Source organism: Pipistrellus kuhlii, unplaced genomic scaffold (assembly GCF_014108245.1).
Source record: "Pipistrellus kuhlii isolate mPipKuh1 unplaced genomic scaffold, mPipKuh1.p scaffold_m20_p_37, whole genome shotgun sequence".
Taxonomy (NCBI): Eukaryota; Metazoa; Chordata; class Mammalia; order Chiroptera; family Vespertilionidae; genus Pipistrellus; species Pipistrellus kuhlii.
In genome coordinates this window covers 4,026,099-4,044,712 of record NW_023425537.1, presented here as the reverse complement: position 1 = coordinate 4,044,712, position 18,614 = coordinate 4,026,099, and the positions used below count along the sequence as shown (strand labels likewise).

The 18,614-nt window shown below is 58.2% G+C and overlaps 1 protein-coding gene across 7 annotated transcripts; it reads left to right on the top strand.

Annotated features, from left to right (window-relative positions):
* Positions 1–1,416: 1,416 nt before the first annotated feature.
* On the top strand, positions 1,417–15,802 carry RAPGEFL1 (Rap guanine nucleotide exchange factor like 1). Of its 7 annotated transcripts, none has more exons than XM_036407834.2 (15): positions 1,418–2,291; positions 5,033–5,111; positions 5,944–6,079; positions 6,272–6,369; positions 8,686–8,798; positions 9,059–9,226; positions 10,150–10,262; positions 10,393–10,515; positions 11,518–11,696; positions 11,832–11,922; positions 12,378–12,428; positions 12,741–12,828; positions 12,991–13,055; positions 13,421–13,475; positions 13,922–15,802. In XM_036407834.2, the coding sequence occupies exons 1-15, from the start codon at positions 1,787–1,789 to the stop codon at positions 14,044–14,046; spliced, it is 1,989 nt and encodes a 662-aa protein (XP_036263727.1). In that variant the 5' UTR covers positions 1,418–1,786; the 3' UTR covers positions 14,047–15,802. The 7 variants fall into 7 exon arrangements, with proteins under 7 accessions (XP_045426753.1, XP_036263727.1, XP_036263725.1 ...); XM_036407832.2 differs by having other exon boundaries at positions 10,369–10,515; XM_036407833.2 differs by having other exon boundaries at positions 1,419–2,291; positions 10,165–10,262; positions 10,369–10,515.
* Positions 15,803–18,614: the final 2,812 nt, after the last annotated feature.

Below are 18,614 nucleotides of genomic sequence, written 5' to 3'. Positions count from 1 at the left end.
CCTGCCCAGAGAGGAGGTTACCAAGGCAACCAGCTTAATCTGGTAACGGTGGCATGTGCTGGAGTGGAACCCTCCCCTTTTCTTATTTGGTTCATAAAATGCCTGGAGAGCTCCGAGCCATTCCAACCAGTTGCCCCTCTTAACCCCAGGGGTATTGGGGTATCTAGTAAAGGGAGCCCAGGAAGCTAATACTTGGATCTCTATTTCAGCTTCTTAGCCAAAACTGCGCTCTCTCCTACTTCCTGTTCCCTTTCTAAATCCACAAACATATGGGTAAGCAAGCTCATTTCTGTGAACACATGCTCTATCATACATAGGACCAGACATGCGCACACCCCAATATGCCAGTAGTGCACACCCTGTCCAATTCTACCACCACTCCCAGCCTTTGGCATTCCTGTCCCTGCCTGGTTGGTACACAGTAAGTGGGTGCGGCATTGTCCAAGGCACCTCAACCCATCTGAGACCTGGTGCCACTCCCCAACCTCGTTACCTTAATCTCAATGTGCTTACACTGAGTGCGTCTCTCTGCCCACCTCCTCCTCAGGAACAGAATGCTCCTGGCACAGGCCTCAGGAGTAAGGATTATTTGGAGTGCAAGTTTGGCACCACTTGCCCCACTCCATGGTTGTGTCAACTCTGGGGAGCTCTTACGTGATGTCACATGGCAGCACAGGAGCTGGGCACCCATCTCCACAGCCCTGCTGCTTTCTGCTGCCAGCTGGGCTTAGGTGCCCTTGTGCTCCTGGTCTCCTCCCCCTGCCTACTGCCTTTCCTCACCCCAACTAGACCTGCCACAACCTGCTGCTCCCCACCTGGCTCCCGCCTGCCTGCCAGTACCTGCCTCTCGCAGGCCAGGCCCTCACCATCTACTGAGCCTTGCCAGAAAGGTTAGGTGAGTGCCGCCACCAGGGCCAGTGCCAATCCACCCAGGGCCTTCCCAGCCCTTCTCGCAAGAAGGGAGATAAAGACCACATATTCCTGTAGGTGTGTTGGCAGCGAAAACTATCTGGGTTGAGAGTGAGGGATACCCAATCAGCAATCTTTGTAGGTCTCACCTGAGTCCAGGTAGGTGAGTCAAGGCATGCAGGCCACACACCTGCCCTGATTCTTTGAAATGGCACCGGGTTCCTCTGTAAGGCGGGGAGCCAGGAATCTCTCTCCACGGGTGTGTCCCTCCTCCTTCGCCCTTCATTTCTGCGTCGCCTTCTCTGAACTCTCCACCCAATCCCATTCAGCTCCTTACAATCCCAGGTGGCCCTCCCCCTACCCCCTACCCTCTACCCCCAGCCCCCAGGACCAGCCCCAACGCCCAAGTTCAAGCCTCGCGCGGCCCGGGGGGCGGGCCCAGGAGGGGAAGGGGCGGGGCGTGGGCGGGGCCTGGCGGAGGGGGCGCGGTCTCGGCGCTGCCACCTTCCCCGCGGCCAGGAGCGCCGCCGCGTCCTCAGCCCCGCGCTCCGCCCGCCGCCTCTGCCGCCGCAGCCCGGCCCGCGAGCGCAGCGCCGGGGCCCCGGCCCCGCATCCTCCCCTCCCTCCGGGCCGCGGGCCGGCCGCAGCCGGCATGGGAGGCCACTGACGGCGGGCACCCCTTCCCCCGGGCACCTCCCCGGGCCACCGGCCACTGGACTCCGGCCGGCGAGCCGCGGGCACCTCTGGCCCCGGTCCGGCGCCCGCACGGCCCTCGGCTCTGCCCCTCCGGCGCTGAGCACCGCGCCCCCGCCCCCCCGCCCGCGCCCGGGACACCTGGGTCCCCCGGCGGCCCGCGGACAGGGGCGGGTGGGGGGGCATGAAGCCGCTGGAGAAATTTCTCAAGAAGCAGACGTCGCAGCTGGCGGGGCGCACGGTGGCGGGGGGTCCCGGCGGAGGCCCGGGGAGCTGCGGCGGGCCCGGCGGGGGCGGCGGGCCGGCCGGGGGCGGCGGGCCGGCCGGAGCCCCGCGGCCGCTGCAGCGGCGGCAGAGCGTGTCCCGCCTGCTGCTCCCCGCTTTCCTGCGGGAGCCCCCCGCGGAGCCGGGGCTGGAGCCGCCCGCCGAGGAGGAGGGCGGGGAGCCGGCGGGGGTCGCGGAGGAGCTCGGCGGCGGCGGGGGGCCCTGCTGGCTGCAGCTAGAGGAGGTGCCGGGGCCCGGGCCGCTGCGGTCCCCGTCCTCCTACTCCTCCGACGAGCTGTCCCCGGGCGAGCCCCTGACGTCCCCGCCATGGGCCCCCCTGGGCGCCCCCGAGCGGCCGGAGCATCTTCTGAACCGCGTTCTGCAGCGGCTGGCCGGAGGGGCCACCAGGGACAGCGCCGCCTCAGGTAAGGGGTGCCCACCCCGGAGTGGGGGGCTGCCACCTGGCCCCCCGCCCTTGCCCTTGCAGCATGGGGGGCGGGCGCTCCGCTGGAGCCCGGCTGCGGGGCTGAGGGGTCGGCCCCAGTGGGGTAGGGGCTCCTCGGAGGAACAGAGTGGCAGGGCCCCCTTGCTCCCTGTGGCAGCCTCACCCGCGGCTGGAAAAGCAGCTGAACCTCTGTCTTCCCTTCAGCCGCCCTCCCTCTCCCCTGGACATGGTAGCCACAGACTCCTGGGCCTCTGTGTCGATTCCCTCCTCCTGGGGCCCAACATGAGGGCCTGACACACTAAGATGGAAGCTGCCCAGAGCAGCCGAGCTCCCCTCCCCCCGCCGAGGTGCCCCAGCCTGAAAGACCTTCCGGGGGTCCCCCCATTGGGTTTGGAAGCCCAGAGCAGAGGGCTGGCCCAGTCGGTGGGGCAGTGCCAGGCAGGCAGGCACGGGGCCTGAGCCGGGTCTGGGGCTCCGGCAAAGGGATGCATTGTCCTTAGCCGCCTGGGAGTGGAGGAGGGTGTCCCAGTGGGGGCTGACTCAGAGGTGTTGTTGGGGGAGAGGTGACGGGGCGGACATCAGGGCCCTGTGGCGACCAGGGGGGTCTGGGCCTTCCCAGCCCCCACCCTTCCCCTGGCAGGCCTCGGCACACCGCCTCTTTCAAAAAATAATAGCCACACCCTGAGAGGCTTATTCCCCAAATGATGATGCTATTGCACCACTCCCCGCCGGCACCCTACCGAGGGGACTTGGAGGAAACTGAGGCCCCACACGGCCAGGTGGTGGCTGAGGTCAAAGACCGGTGGGTCTGCAGGCCCAGCCCTGGGCATCGCAGTGAGCCCAGCAGGGGCTGGGGCTGGGGGACCCTGGTTGAGACTCTCAAGATGAGGGTTTCCCACCGTGCTCTCCGACCTCTGCAGGCAGCCCCGCCTGGGTGTGTGGGAGAGGGCTCCGGCCCCTAGATCCTCCTCAAGACCCGGGCCCTCTCCTTTGCCTCAGACGGTAGCTGCCCCGGGGAGCTGACACCTTTTGGATTTAATTAGAAAAAAATATCAAACACATACAGCTCTTCTAACCATAACTTCCCGCCTACGCTACACACCCTGTGTCTCTCTGACACATTCCCCCGGGAGGCTGTGCCTTGGACCCGAGCCCGCCTCGGAGGAGCCAGACGCCAAACGGTGGCCCCCACAGCGGCGTCTCCCCCATTCTGCCCCGTTCGCCAGCGGGAGAGAGAGAACAGGAAGGGCGTGAGGCATCGCTGGTCCTGGTCCCTCATCCCTGGAGCTGGACATCGGAGTCGGGGGGAGCTGTGGACTCTCTTTAAGAACACAGCGGGGTAGCTGGGCAGAGAGGTGGAGGGAGAAACTGTTTTTCCGGGGCCTGGGTGGGTGCCACAGACTCTGCCCAGTCTTTCCTGGAGAAGGAAGGACTCCGGAGCTGACTGTCACCTGCATTATCCGGCCTGGCAGGCTCAAGTCCCCGAGTAACTGGTTTGGGAAACAACAACCCCAAACCAGTCCCAGGATGAAGGAGAATCAGTTCAGCCTGCCACTCCGATCTCCTCCAGCACGCCCCAGGTTCTTACTGCCTTGGTTCCCTCCCAGGGGTGTGGGAGGAGAGGAGTGACAGACGGCACCCCAAACTAGCCAGTCTCTCCAAAGCCTAAGCAGCCCCATTCGGCCACTGGTTCTACCCAGACAGTGTGCCTCGGGCGAATTGAGAAAAGATCAGAGATTCGGGAGTGTGGGCTCTTAGCCCTGCTCCAGGCAAGTCCCTCCCAGCCCCGGGCCTCAGTTTCTTCTCATTTGTGAAGTGAGAGAGTCAAAGTCAAGGATCTCGTGTTGGTGCTCCTCCTCCACCTTCCTGGCTAGAATTGGAGGCCAAGGATGGGGAGCCAAGGGCCCACAGAAGCCTTGGCTTTGTCTCGAGGCGGTACCTGGGGACCTGGCCCTAACCTGTCCAGGTAAGGACACCTGGCTCCCTCCCTGCGCCCAGCCTGTTTGTGTGTGCCAGGCTGCCCTGCCCCACCCCAGGGCTGGATGCAAGTCAGGGCGACCTTGTACCTGGCTGACTGGCTGAGCCAGGCCCAGCTGGGGGCGTGGAGGGGAAAGAAGTGCTGGGAGGAGCCGTTCCCCTCCACCTTTCCATCATTAACCCAGCGATCTCTGAGCATCCAGAGCACACAGGGGTTTTCTCTTTAAAGGCCTTAGGATCAAAGAAATAGCAGTTGCTCCATCTCCCTTTTAATCGGGCTGGTTCCCACCTGCCTCCTCGTTGGAACTCAGAGCTGTTCGGCAGGGAGTGGGGAGGAGAGGAGGGACACACACAAACACACGCCCTGCTGCCCCTGACCGCTGTGTTTGGAAGTGGTCTAAAGAACTCTTTTCAGGGGGCCAATCTCAAGCTTGGTGTCTTATCTGACCAGCTCCCCGGACACACGGAAGAGAAGTGGGCGTGGCCACCAAAGGGTGCCCCGTCCTTCCTTCCAGCTGCCTTCCCAGCTGCCCACCGCACCCCTGCAGCGGCTGCCCAGAACCTTCACCCGTGCATGCGTGCGTGCGTGTGTGCGTGTGTGTAGAGCATGATGGGGCAGGTGGCTGGGGCTCCAGTCTGGCTAAGAAGAACTCGCCCTTGAAGGCCAGAGAGTGGGGTGGGGAGTGTCCGGCTGGACCCTGGAAATTCCCTTCTGACATCAGCAGTGCCCATTGATCTCCACAGATATCCTGCTGGATGACATCGTCCTCACCCATTCTCTCTTCCTCCCCACGGAGAAATTTCTGCAGGAGCTGCACGAGTAATATCCTTCTGGGGAAGGGACGATCAGGAGGGAGCCACTCCCCCCGGCCCATTTGTGGTGTCAGCTCCTAGGCTGTCCCTTACAAAGCGTTCAGCCCTCGTTTCTCTCTCCGCCAGCTGTGTGACCTTGAGCACCTCCCCGGGCCTCAGTTTCTTCTTCTATAAAATGGGGGTAAGGAGCATCTGTCCTGCCTGCCTGCCGGGCTGCTGTGGAGCTAGGTCTGACCACCGAAGTGGGAGTGCTTTGGAGATGGCAAAGCCCTGAGTGTGGAAGGTGTTATTATTCTATTAAGAGCGCCTCTCTCCTCGCTGATTGGTTGCTCTAAACATCTGGTTGCCCAGCAAGTTATTACAGGGTCCGATGTAAACAGCAGGCCTGGCTGTGCTTCCGTGGGGTCTGCTAGGGACGGGCCACTGGCTGGGCTCCTCACAGGGTCTCGTGTGAGCACAGGGCTTGTCGCTGAGTTATTTTAGGACCTAATTGCAAATGTCAGGCCGCTGAGGAGAATATCACAGGCTCTCTTCGAAACACCCGGCCTGCCTGACAGGTGTGGTCATGTTTGTGGCGAGCACCGTGACCTTTCTGAGCCTGCTGAGGGCTGGTGGAGGTGGGGTTGGTCCAGACAGGGTATCCTCAGGTGAAATTCAGAGGTGGGGGTGGCCAAGTGGGTGCCATTCCTATCTACTCTGGGCTGGGGCATGAGGGACCCCTGGATCTCCTTTCTCCCTGGCCCCAAAACCTAGAGAATATTTGGGGTGGTTTAGCCTCCCATTTCCCTTCTCACTCTCCTCAGGTCCGCCTGCCCCGGGTTTTTCCTTAACGTAGGGGTCAGCTTTGTCTCGGCAGGAGGCAGGGAGGGCCCCGAGGGGCTGGGCCAGAAGCAGGCCTGTCTCGCCATGCTCCTCCACTTCCTGGACACCTACCAGGGGCTGCTGCAGGAGGAGGAGGGCGCCGGCCGCATCATCAAGGTGGGCCCGGGAGGAAGAGGCGGGTGAGCGGGCAGTCAGCTCTGGAAGGGGGCCCCTTCGAAGGAGCCATCCTCGTCAGGAGGGGAGCCTGAAGGAAATGACGCCAGGGCGCTTACGCTTCCATGGTTCCCCTGTGCTCAAAGGCCCGGAGACCTGACAGAGCGTGACGCCCTCCCTTCTCCCCCTCCCCAGGATCTGTACCTGCTCATCATGAAGGATGAGTCCCTTTACCAGGACCTCCGCGAGGACACGCTGAGGCTGCACCAGCTGGTGGAGACAGCAGAGCTAAAGTGAGGGGAATGGGCTAGGAAAGGGGACAGGAGAGAAACCCCCATGTCCCTCTCTCCCAGGGGCTGCCTCTGGCCTTCTGGCTCCAATATGGTCTTCTTTCAGTCCCTTCCTCTTACCGGAGAGGAGCACAAAGATGGTCTCTAGTCACTGTTTCCCTCTCACCTGGGGATATGTTCTTATTGACTTCACATAGAGAGGAAGGGAGAAGGAGGGAGGGAGAGACACACACATGAAACAGCCATGTGAGAGAGAAACATCCATGGACTGCCTCTTGCATGCACCTGACTGGGGATGGAACCTGAAACCTGGATATGTGCCCTAACTGGGAATCGAACCTGCAACCTTTGGGTATATGGGATGACACTCCAACCAACTGAATCACACTCAGCAGGACTCCAGTCATATTTTCCCCCTCATTCCAATGGCATACTAGTGAATATTTAACAACCAGTACTTGGGGCGGGGGGACCTCATCCTGATTTTCATAGTATAAATTCTCTCATCATTCAAGCCATCAACATGACATTACTGACTGTGAAGCTGGGAAGAGATATAGAGGCCATTGTATGGTATTCTTACCATACAAATACCACCAATGACAATAACCAGAAGAGCATAGATAATAGTGAAACAATTAGGAGACTACCTTTTTTTTTGGATAATAATTGATAGAAACATACACACACTGGAATTTAAAAAAAATTTTTTTGAAAGAGAAACATCGATTTATTGTTCTACTTATTTATGCATTCATTTGTTGCTTCTTATATGTGCCCTGACTGGGGATCAAACCTGCAACCTTGGCGTATTGGGACAATGCTCAGTCTCACCAATTGAGCTACCCAACCAGGGTTTACATTCTGTATAGCTTTGTTTTAAAATCAGTGAGCAAGATTTAGCACTCTGCTTTCAGAGGCAATGTGAACTGGCTTTAGGACACCACTGCATCCATCCATCCGTTCACCCATCCGTCTGTCCATCTATCCATCCATCCCTTCGGCCCTTTCTGTTTCTCTCCCCTTGATCCCCACCACCACAACCCTTATCTAGGCCTCATTACCTCTCACAGCCTGCAATCCAGGGCTTCAGTTTATGGTCTGTTTTCAAAAAATATATTTTTATTGATTTCAGAGCTTAAGGGAGAGGGATAGAAAAATAAAAACATCCATGATGATAGAGAACCATGGATTGGCTTCCTCCTGCATGCCCCACCATGGGGATCAAGCCTGCAATCTGGGCATGTGCCCTGACCAGCAATCAAACTGTGACCTCCCTCCTGGTTTACAGCTGGACGCTCAACCACTGAGCTAATGTCGGCCGGGCTTCAGGTTATGGTCTGTGTCTGTCTCTCCCTTCTTATAGTGATGAGGGTGGAGGAGAGAGAGAGATCTTTCCAACTTGACATCATCTTCCCCTTCTAAAAACATCATGGCTCTCTGTTGCCTATAAGACAAGAAAAGTTGCAATATCCCAGCACAGAATTCAACACCCTCTCCTTCCTGTCTCCTGCTAACCCTTCTCATCTCAACTCCTTCAGAGCCCTACGCCCACCACACTCCTATCCATCCCGTCCCCTAGACTTCTGTGCTTTCCCAACTTCCTGCTGTCATTTAGACGGAAAGTTCCAGAAGGACCTCCTCCCACCCCCTTCTCTTCCTGTTGTCCTTCAAGGGCCAGGCCAAATGCCATCTTCTCAATGAAAGTTCCCTAGACCTTCTCTCTTAGGAATAGCTTTGTCTCTCCCTCATACCAACATAACTCTCCGTGCATATTTGTTATGTCACCTAGCCCCGGCCTCTGTGTTAGAAGTAGCTGTATGCACATCTGTTTCCCCCCAGAGTGTGAAGTTCTTGTTGGCAAAATTCAGCAAACAGCTGGTCACCTACACCTACCATGTGCCAAAGCAATGTTCTAGGCCTGGGCGGTGGGAAACAAAACCAGTAAGAAGGAATCCCAGCTCTCCAAAGCTCTCAGTCTTGTAGAGGAGATAAGATGCAAACATAAACAAATGCTAGCCCATTGTCCTATAGCAGCAAAAAAAAAAAAAAAAAAAAAAAAAAGCAGCACTAAAATGACCTTCCCTGGGGGGTGGGGTGGCTCAGACAAGAATTCAGGGAAGAGGTGGCATTTGATGTGGGTCACTGGAGAGTGGTCCCCTGCTGGCCATTGTCCTCACTTCTGACAAACTCTCACCACGCTCTGAACCCGATGCCAGTGCATCCTTGACCCGGTTCTGATGTCCCTGTTTGATGTTGCCTGCCTGGTGCTCCGTATGCCTGGCAGGGCTTCCTGATGCCCAGCTGTATCCATGCCAGGATCCCGGAGGAGAGCCAGCCGCCCAACAAGCAGGTGAAGCCACTCTTCCGCCACTTCCGCCGGATAGACTCCTGTCTGCAGACCCGAGTGGCCTTCCGGGGCTCTGACGAGAGTGAGTGAGGGCATCAGGAGGGGCGGGGCTTCCTGAGTGGCTTAGGGGGCCCACTTGGGGTCTTGGGTCTCGGTCGCCCTCCATGGAGCCTCCCCTGTGTAGCAGAACCTGTCCCTGTTACAGCATCCTTTTCAGAGGCCAGCCGATTTAAGGTTAGGGCTGGGATGGCGTGGGGGGCACCAGTGTCCTGGAGGGGACAATGCCCTCTGAATGCTGTCGTTCTGCCCTCTGATGAGAGCCACCTTCCTGTCTCTGCCCAGTCTTCTGCCGCGTCTACATGCCCGACCACTCCTACGTGACCATCCGCAGCCGCCTCTCGGCATCTGTGCAGGACATCCTGGGCTCGGTGACGGAGAAGCTGCAGTACTCGGAGGAGCCTGCGGGCCGTGAGGACTCCCTCATCCTGGTAGCTGTGGCCTCTTCGGGAGGTGAGGGGTCAGAAAGAACCCCGCTGGGACCCAGGAGAGGAGACACTCACAAGCCCCTTGCCTGGGGCGGGTAAACACTGACTTCTAGGTCTGAGCTGCTCCAACTGTGGTGCTGGGACCAGCCACATGAGCATCTCCTGGGAGCTTATTAAAAATGCAATATGTCAGACCCCACTTCCAGACCTGCTGAGTCAGGGTGTGCGTTTTAACAAGGCCCCCAGGCTGTTATTCCGTGCACGTTTAAATTTGGGGAGCGCTGGTCCAGGACACCTGGATGCTGATCTGGGTGCCTGCCTTCCTCGTCTTGGAATTTCGCCCTTTAATCTCTCGGAATGCCGAAAGGTGCTTTGTTTTTGAGGCTAACGATGCAGGGCGAGCCTGCGGTCCTTGTGGGCGTACAAAATGCCTGCAACGCAGTCAGTGTATGTCCCTCTAAGACAGGAAAGAATTCCGCTTTTCCAGTGTCACAGGGACGAAAGAATGAGAGAGGAGCTGTGATAGAACACCGGGAGCTAAAAGAGAGGTTATCAATGCAAAAGAAGTCATTCTTTGAAAAATGTCAGAAAAGGATAGCACCAACTGGCAATAATACAAGTCCCGTTAGTCTAGAACAGTGGTCGGCAAACTCATTAATCAACAGAGCTAAATATCCACACTACAACGATTGACATTTCTTTGGAGAGCCCAGTTTCTTAAAGGTGAACTTCTTCTAAGGCCAGTTCTTCAGCATAGACTTGCCCAGGCCGTGGTATTTTGTGAAAGAGCCACACTCCAGGGGCCAAAGAGCCGCATGTGGCTCTTGAGTCGCAGTTTGCCGACCACGGGTCTAGAACGTGTCCACGCAGGGCGGGGAGTTTCTGGGTGGGATGGCGACCGCGGCTGGGAGTTGTGAGGGTGCAGGGGGCCGGGCCGAGGCCGAGCAGCTCGTATTTCTGCAGAGAAAGTCCTTCTCCAGCCGACGGAAGACTGTGTCTTCACCACGCTGGGCATCAACAGCCACCTGTTCGCCTGCACACGGGACAGCTACGAGGCGCTGGTAAGGCCGCCTTCCTCACCAGGCCTCTGCTGGGAGCCGTGGCCGGGGGGGGGGGGGGGGGGGGGGTGCTGGGAGCAGAACCTCAGGTGCCCAGAGGGGAGCCCAGCCCTGTCCCCCTGCCTGCCACCAGGTGCCCCTCCCCGAGGAGATCCAGGTCTCCCCTGGAGACACCGAGATCCACCGGGTGGAGCCTGAGGATGTCGCCAACCACCTGACGGCCTTCCACTGGGAGCTGTTCCGCTGTGTGCACGAGGTGGGCTGAGGCTGGAGCTGGCGGGGGGCCCGGAGGGGGGAATGTGCCAAGCGCGGGGCCTGGAGTGAGGCTGTCTCTGCGCCCAAAACCCCGGTTAGACGCAGGCTTGCAGCATGTCGGGGGGCAGTGCACCACCAGAACCTCTCAGCTTTGTCCCCCTCATCCGAGGAGACAGCAGAGAGAGAGGCCCCTCGCAGGGTGGCTCAGGGCCCAAGCGCTGCTTACCCACAACCTGAACCGTGGTTTACTAGTGTTTTTTGAGTATTTACTCTTTTTAAAAAATATATTTCATTGAATTTTTACAGGGAGGAACGGAGAGAGATAGAGTTAGAAACATGGATAAGAGAGAAACACAGATCAGCTGCCTCCTGCACAACCCCCTCTGTGCTTGCAACCAAGGTACATGCCCCTGACTGGAATCGAACCCGGGACCCTTCAGTCCGCAGGCCGACGCTCTATCCACTGAGCCAAACCGGTTTCAGCTTCTCTCTCTCTCTCTCTCTCTTTTTTTTTTTTTTTTTTTAATATATTGATATTTTTACAGAGAGGAAGGGAGAGGAATAGGAAGCTAGAAACATCAATGAGAGAGAAACACCGATCAGCTGCCTCCTACACACCTCCTACTGGGGTTGTGCCCGCAACCAAGGTACATGCCCCTGACCCGAATGGAACCCGGGACCCTTCAGCCCGGAGGCCAACACTCGATCCGCTGAGCCAAACCAGTTAGGGCGGGTACTTACTGTTAAAGAAATAAAACAAGGCAGCGATCACGATGTCTGTTACGTGGGTTAAGTGCCTGGCACCTCGCAAGTGCTCCGTAGATGGCAGAGCATTATTCACGTTGGCTGTTTCCCCCTCTCTCTCTGCTGCATCCTGCCCTGTCTTCTATTTTCTACCCCTCCCGCCCCAACGCTCCTGCCTGCCTTCCTCGCCGCCCGCACCGCCATCCTCCCGCCCACATCACCCCCCCACCACACCCCACCCCCGGCTGCCACGGCGCAGCTGGAGTTCGTGGACTACGTGTTCCACGGGGAGCGCGGCCGACGGGAGACGGCCAACCTGGAGCTGCTGCTGCAGCGCTGCAGCGAGGTCACCCACTGGGTGGCCACCGAGGTGCTGCTCTGCGAGGCCCAGGGCAAGCGCGTGCAGCTGCTCAAGAAGTTCATCAAGATCGCGGCCATGTGAGTGCAGGGGGGGCGGGGTGGGGGTAAAGAGGGGAGATGGGGCGGAAGCTAGCCAGAGGCCTGGGGTTGGGGGTGGGAGGGGCGGTGCCAGGGCCTCCTGACTGCCCGCTGACCCCGCCTCCCAACCCGCAGCTGCAAGCAGAACCAGGACCTGCTGTCCTTCTATGCCGTGGTCATGGGGCTGGACAACGCCGCCGTCAGCCGCCTGCGGCTCACCTGGGAGGTATGCGACCTCTCCCCTCCCCTCCTTCGCCCTCCCCTCCCCCCTCCACCCTGCACTGGCCCACCTGGGGATGTTGGCCGCCCGCCTGTCTTGACACCTGGGCTCACCTCCGTGGGAAAGAGGCGCCCACGCAGCCCTAGGGTGCCCAGCTCTGGCTGATGGGCCAGCCCTGTGCGGATGGGAACGGAGGCCCACCTGATGGGAGGGAGGGCAGCAGCCCAGGCCAGGCGGCACTCAGTGAGGTGCCCTGGGGCCTGGTGGAGGCCTCAGTCTCCCCAGGATAATTCATTTCTCTGGGCTGCTTCCAGCCAAGGGGGACTCCACTTCCCCACCCTCCGGCTTCCCGGGCCCTGCAAGACACCAGCCCTTTCCCCTCTGGCCCCGAGGGGCCAGAAGCTCCCGTGAAACTCGAGGAGCTCCCCTCCGACGCCCCTTCTCCCTTCCAATCCCCGCAGAAGCTGCCCGGGAAGTTCAAGAACCTGTTCCGCAAATTCGAGAACCTGACGGTGAGTGGCTCTTGTATCGGCCCTTGGACTTGTACCCCGGAGACTCTCTGCTCCCATAAACCTTCTCCCTCAAGCTTCCCTTTCAAGGTGCCTAGGATCCCCCTTCTCTTCCCACCATGCTGGAGGATTGCTCCCCCATTTCCCCGGAGAAGACTCCCTAGCACACCCCTACCTGATGGGAGACCTTCCTCAGCACCCCCCAGGGACACCCCCCTTCACACCCCTAGGGCTGGGGGATGAGGGAGGAAACGGGGTGTCTTTGGGGTACCCTGGGCCTAGCTGTCCCTTTACCCCTCTACTGCGCATCGCCAGGACCCCTGCAGGAACCACAAGAGCTACCGAGACGTGATCTCCAAGATGAAACCTCCTGTGATTCCTTTTGTGCCTCTGATCCTCAAAGGTGAGCGCTGTCCCGACTGTGCTCCTCTGGCCCCGGCTCTGCCCCCCAGCCCTTCCCGCTGAGTGCCCCAGGAGAGGAGCCCCCAGGCTGAGTGGATTCCAGGGAAGGGGAGGGGCCCTTTGAACCTCCTCTTGCCCACTCGTCTCTCTCTCCATCCCCTAGACCTGACTTTCCTGCACGAGGGGAGTAAGACCCTGGTGGATGGTTTGGTGAACATCGAGAAACTGGTAGGTGGCACTGCCAGCCCCAGCCCCTCCCCCTCTCCTGGCACCCCCTAAAGACAGCAGCCTTTCTCCCCGGTGCCCAGCTTGCCTGACAGACTCCCGACTATCTTCCTGGTGGCATCGCTGTGGCAACCCGCCCACGGGTGGGGTGGCAGAGCTGCCAGGCAGCTCAGAGGGAGGGGCAGCTCTGCCTCCCCCTCATCCGGCACCTGTGACACCCACTCTCTGGTGCTTCGGGGGGACCCTCCAGAATTGGGGACTGGAGGGAGCAGAACCAACAGAAGTGGAGCTCAGAGGAAGGGGAGCGTTGGGGGGGCATCTTTCTCTGACCTTCTCGGGCTCATTCCTTGTCACCCCCGCCCCCCCAGCATTCGGTGGCTGAAAAAGTGAGGACCGTCCGCAGATACCGGAGCCGGCCCCTGTGTGAGTACCGTTACAGGAGTTTACTGAGGGGAGGTTCCGGGAGAAATGTTTATTTCCTTAACTCCATCAGCTCTCCGTGCTCTCCGGGGCCTCCCCAGGGGCCCTCCTGCTCAGCACCTTGTCCTCTGGCCAGTGTGTGTGTGTGTGTGTGTGTGTGTGTGTGTGTGTGTGAGAGAGAGAGAGAGAGAGAGAGAGAGAGAGAGACTGTGTGAGTGTGTGTGAGTGTGTGTAAATGTATGTGTATGTGTGTGAGTGTGTGAGAGTGTGTGTGTGTGTGTGTGTGAGAGTGTGTGAGTGTGTGGGTGAGTGTGTGGGTGAGTGTGTGTGTGAGAGAGAGAGAGAGAGAGTGTGTGTGTGTTTGTGTGAGAGTGTGTGTGTGTGTGTGCACACGTGTGTGTAGAGGAAGAAGAGGCTCCAGCAGCCCAATGAGCTCTCCTTACACCCAGGCCTAGACATGGAGGCGTCCCCGCACCACCTGCAGACCAAGGCCTACGTGCGCCAGTTCCAGGTCATCGACAACCAGAACCTCCTCTTCGAGCTTTCCTACAAGCTGGAGGCCAACAGTCAGTGAGGACAGGCGCTGCGGACAGCCCGCAGGGTCCTCGGGCACCTGACACTCAAGCACTTTGCACCATGTCCCCCCCACCTCCGCCATCTTCCCCCTGGGGCAGCCTCCCGCCCCACGGGGAGGGGAAGCGCCCGGGGACTTACTCCGGGACTCCTGAGCCTGTTTATCCTGCTGACGTCCTCCCGCTGCTCCGTCAAGCCCACTCCACACTCTGCGGGCCCTGCCCTGCCAGGGAAAAGGGGCACAGAGCTCTCTCCTCTGCCCCCTCCCCTCCAGGTCTGTTCCCCGCCTCCTCTTCCCCAGCAGGAAGGAGAGCGGCTGCCCTCTGGGCCTCCACGGGGGAGGCCTGGCAGCCTTCCTCTCTCCCTCTGCTCCGGTTCTCCCCATTCAGGGCTGGGACCCTGGCTGCACCCCTCTGAGTATTCTACGGCCCTCGTGTCTGTGTGTGTGGGCGTGTGTGTACATGTGCCCCCCTTCGAGGAGCGGAAGTGCCCCTGGCCATCAAGGCAGGGTGTGTGCTGGGGGGGGAGGGGGGGTGTCCTTCTGTTTGGTGCTACCCTTGTCTCTCTGCCCCTGGGTCAGTGACTGTGGGTGCTACCCCCACGCCCACACTGCCTGCTCAGTGACCCCCGCTGCCCTGCACCCCGGGCGTGTGGGCCGAGCTGCCGGTGAGGACAGGGAGCAGCGGCAGGGGGAGGGCTTACCCGCCCCCGCCCCCGGCCCGGCCTCCTGAAGGCCCCTGGGAGGGCTCCGCGGAGAGGATAACAGATGCTCAGGGAAACACAGGCCCACGCTGCCTACAGGACCCGCCTTCTGCGTGCCAGGGGGATGTGGTGAGGCGGTATCAGGAGTGAGGGGCACCTGCTGCCCACACCCCTGCTTCTGGGGCATCCCCCTCCTGGCTCTGTGTCTGACACGAAGAACACGATCTGTCCTCTTCCCTGTCTTGACTCCCTCTTGGTCCTCTCCCTCAAGCTGGGGTGGGGGGCGTCCCTGTCCCTGGGGGCAGGCAGACCCCAAAGTGGGGGTCGGGGGCAGAGACGATACAGGCAGACTATGCCTTTCTTGCCTCTGTCTCCCCTCCCTCTCCCGTCACAGGCCTCCGGGCGGAGGGGAGCAGGGGCTCCTGGCAGCTACCGGGTGAGGTTTCCAGGCGCAGCCTCACCCTCCTCCCTGGCACCATGTCTTTCCCTCCTGAAGAGGCGGCGGCAGCAGCAGACACAGCTTGCTGTTCCTGCTCTGAGGATGTATATATTTTTTACCCAAAGCTCTGGAATTGTAATTTTATTTTTTAAAACTCAAAAGAGGGAAAGAGCCTTGTATTATATGTAAACAGTGTATCATAGGTTATGTTGTACAGTCCCTTTTATACAGTGGCCGGTCTCATTCCTGCAGCAAAAAAAAAAGTCTCTGATTCCCGCCCCCGCCGCCGCTGATGCAGCCCCCGCGTCTCCCCACCTCTGTCCCCCAAAGACAGTGACGGAGGCCCTCCTCCCTGCAGCTGCGGGCACCCGCTTCTCCCGGGGGCCGCCCGCCCTCCCCACCCCTCTCAGCAGCCTCCTCGCTCCAGCTCCCACACCCTCCTCCGCCACTGGGCCCACTGGGCCAGTCTTGACCCCTGCCCTCTGCCTCCGGGGCCTCCAGGCCTCCCCCGCCCCGCCCGCAGCTTTGCCAGAGTGAACCGTGTGTGCTGTACAGGCTCCGCTGGCATTGCGGCAGCTGCTGGGTGGGAAACAAGCTGATAAAGTCTATGAGTCAACCCTCCTGCTGTTCTCCATTCTGTTCCTTCGAGGCCCAGGGAGGCGAGAGGGGACCACAGCAAGAAGGTTCTGGAACGAGTTTGAAAATGTGGCTGCGAGCCCTCGCCGGTTTGGCTCAGTCGCAGGCGTCTTCAAACTACGGCTCGCGGGTCACATGCAGCCCGCAGAGGAGTCTGATCCGGCCCGCCAGGTTTTTTGGGCAGTGAGCGCAGCCGAGGTGTTACAGTAGGAATTAGTAGTTCATATAGTCCGGCCCTCCAGCTCTCTGAGGGACCGTGATCTGGCCCCCACTTTAAAAAGTTTGAGGACGCCTGGCTCAGTGGGTAGAGCTTTGGCCCACGGACTAACAGGTCCTGGGTTCAGTTCCCGTCAAGGGCACGCGCCTTGGCTGTAGGCTCGAGCCCCAGCCCAGGTCGGGGCAGGGGCAGGAGGCAACCAATGGGTGTGTCTCTCTCACATCAATGTTCCTCTCTGTCTCTCCCTCTCCCCTCCCACTGTCTCTAAGAATCAATGGAAAAGTATCCCCAGTGAGGATGAATGGAAATGTGGAGGGGAGGAGAAGGTGCCAAACCCCTAAGACATGTTACACTGTGGCTCAGAGTGAAGGTTTTAGTCCTTCCATGTTCCAGGCGCCATACGTGCATGATCCTGTTGAATTCTAACGCTGTGAGGAGGAGGGCGGAGGCATGGTCCTAACCTAAGGTCCATGTTACAGGGCGAGCGAGAGGGCAGACCTGGGCCTCTAACCTAGACCTGCTCCCTGCAGACAGCATGCACCCTCCACACAACCAGTATTTGCCGGTAATGTTAAGTCATGAGCAGCTAGAAGCTACGCTCCGGGGGATACCATATATGCAAACGGCTGTGCTGGAGCCCTGGACCTTCCCTCATCCTACATGCTATTTTCCTGATCTTCTGGATGTCAGAGAATGCTCCTCTCGGCCACCCAGGTTCCCCAGGCAAGAAAAGAATACAGGACTCACCCTGAATGGCTCTTTCATACCTTGTTCGCCTCATCGGCCAGCCCCAGAATATTAGTATATCCCAGCCTGATCCGCTGTTACCATGACGGTGACTTCTCTATTACCACCTAGTCCAAACCACGTTCATAGCTTCCCAGGACGACTACACTAGCCGCCTACTGTGCTCTCAGCTTCCTCTCTACACTCCTCCCCTAACCCCGCCAGTTAGTTCTCCACCTGCAGCCAGGGTGCTCCTTTAGAAACCTAACTCAGATCATTATGGCTAGCATGAAAAAGAGGAGCTTGCCAAGTGCCAGTGAAGATATGGAGAGCTGGGACTTTCAGAAACTGCTGGTGGGACTCGAAGTGGCTTCACCACTTTAGAACATTGTCTGGCAGTATCTGCTGAAACTAAATGCACCTCAACTCTGGCCTCGTGTGTATCCAAGGGAAATTAGTGCTTCTGTCCACCAACAGACATGTACACCAATGATCAGAGTGGTTTTACTCATGATAAATTGGGGGGAGGGAGTGTCCTTCAACAGGTGAATGGTTGAATGGACAAGCCAGTTGTTATATGTATGTATATATATTTAGAGTAGAAGGGAGAAAGAGAAGCATTGATGTGAGAGAGATACATTGACTGGTTGCCTCCCACATGTGTCTGACCAGGGCTGGGGATCGAGCCTGCAACTGAGGTATGTGCCCTTGACCAGAATTGAACCTGAGACCCTTCGGCCTGAGGGCTGATGCCTATCAGGTGAGTCCACGGTATATTCTTACAATGGAATACTGCATGGCAATAAAAAGGAACAAATGTCTACTTTCTGCACGAATGAATCTCATAGACATAATATTGAGTGAAAGGAGCCCGACACATAAGACTACATGCTGTGATAGTCCATTTAAGAGAAGTTCAAGATTGGGCAAAATTAATCAATGCAGATAGAAGCAAAGAATGGTTATTCGATGGGGTGGGAGAGAGCATTGTCTGGGAAGGGCATGGAGAAGCCCTCTGCAGTGATAGAAATGTTCTGTATTTTGACCTGGGGGTGGTACACGTGCGTGTGTGTGTGTGCATTGAGTTGTTCATGTGAGATTTATACATTTCACTGTAGTTATTTTATTTATATTATTTTAAAATAAATTTTATTGATTTTTCACAGAGAGGAAGGAAGAGGGGTAGAGAGTTAGAAACATCGATGAGAGAGAAACATCGATCAGCTGCCTCTTGAACACCCTCCACTGGGGACGTGCCCACAACCAAGTTTCATGCCCTTGACCGAAATCGAACCTGGGACCCTCCAGTCCGCAGGCCGACGCTCTATCCACTGAGCCAAACCGGTTTGGGCTGTAGTTATTTTATACCTCAACTGAAACAATTGGGATCGTAACACCCATTTCCAATAATCCTTAGATTAAAAATAAAAATCTCCTGCCCACCTCCTACCCCCTGACCCCCACGCACTCCACTCCAGCCACACTGAGCACCTTACTGCTCCTAAAACACATGGCATTCATTCTTGTCTCAGGGATTCTACCTTTGCCCTCCCTGAGCCTTTCCTGACCACTCTGATCCCACCCCCTCTCCGCCCTTACTCTCTGTCCCTTAGCCTCCTGTATGTTATCATTTCCCGACATCATATACACTTCCTGGTGTATTTGCTTCGGGGTCACTCCTCCACCAGAACGTCAGCTCCGTGAGTCTGACATTCAGTCACCGTTCAGTGCCGAGAACAGGACCTCGCACAGAGAAGACACTTAATACATATTTGCTGGATGAATAGATTAGGTTGGTTGAAATAGGAGCCATAAAACACACGATGGTAAGTGCTCTGGGGATTAAGCC

Excerpts from the sequence above, each read along its gene's own strand:
- RAPGEFL1 (XM_036407832.2), top strand. The coding sequence starts at position 1,787 with ATGAAGCCGCTGGAGAAATTTCTCAAGAAGCAGACGTCGCAGCTGGCG. Across the intron at positions 2,292-5,032 it reads CAGGGACAGCGCCGCCTCAG|ATATCCTGCTGGATGACATC; the intron begins GTAAGGGGTGCC and ends TGATCTCCACAG. Across the intron at positions 6,370-8,685 it reads GTGGAGACAGCAGAGCTAAA|GATCCCGGAGGAGAGCCAGC; the intron begins GTGAGGGGAATG and ends TATCCATGCCAG.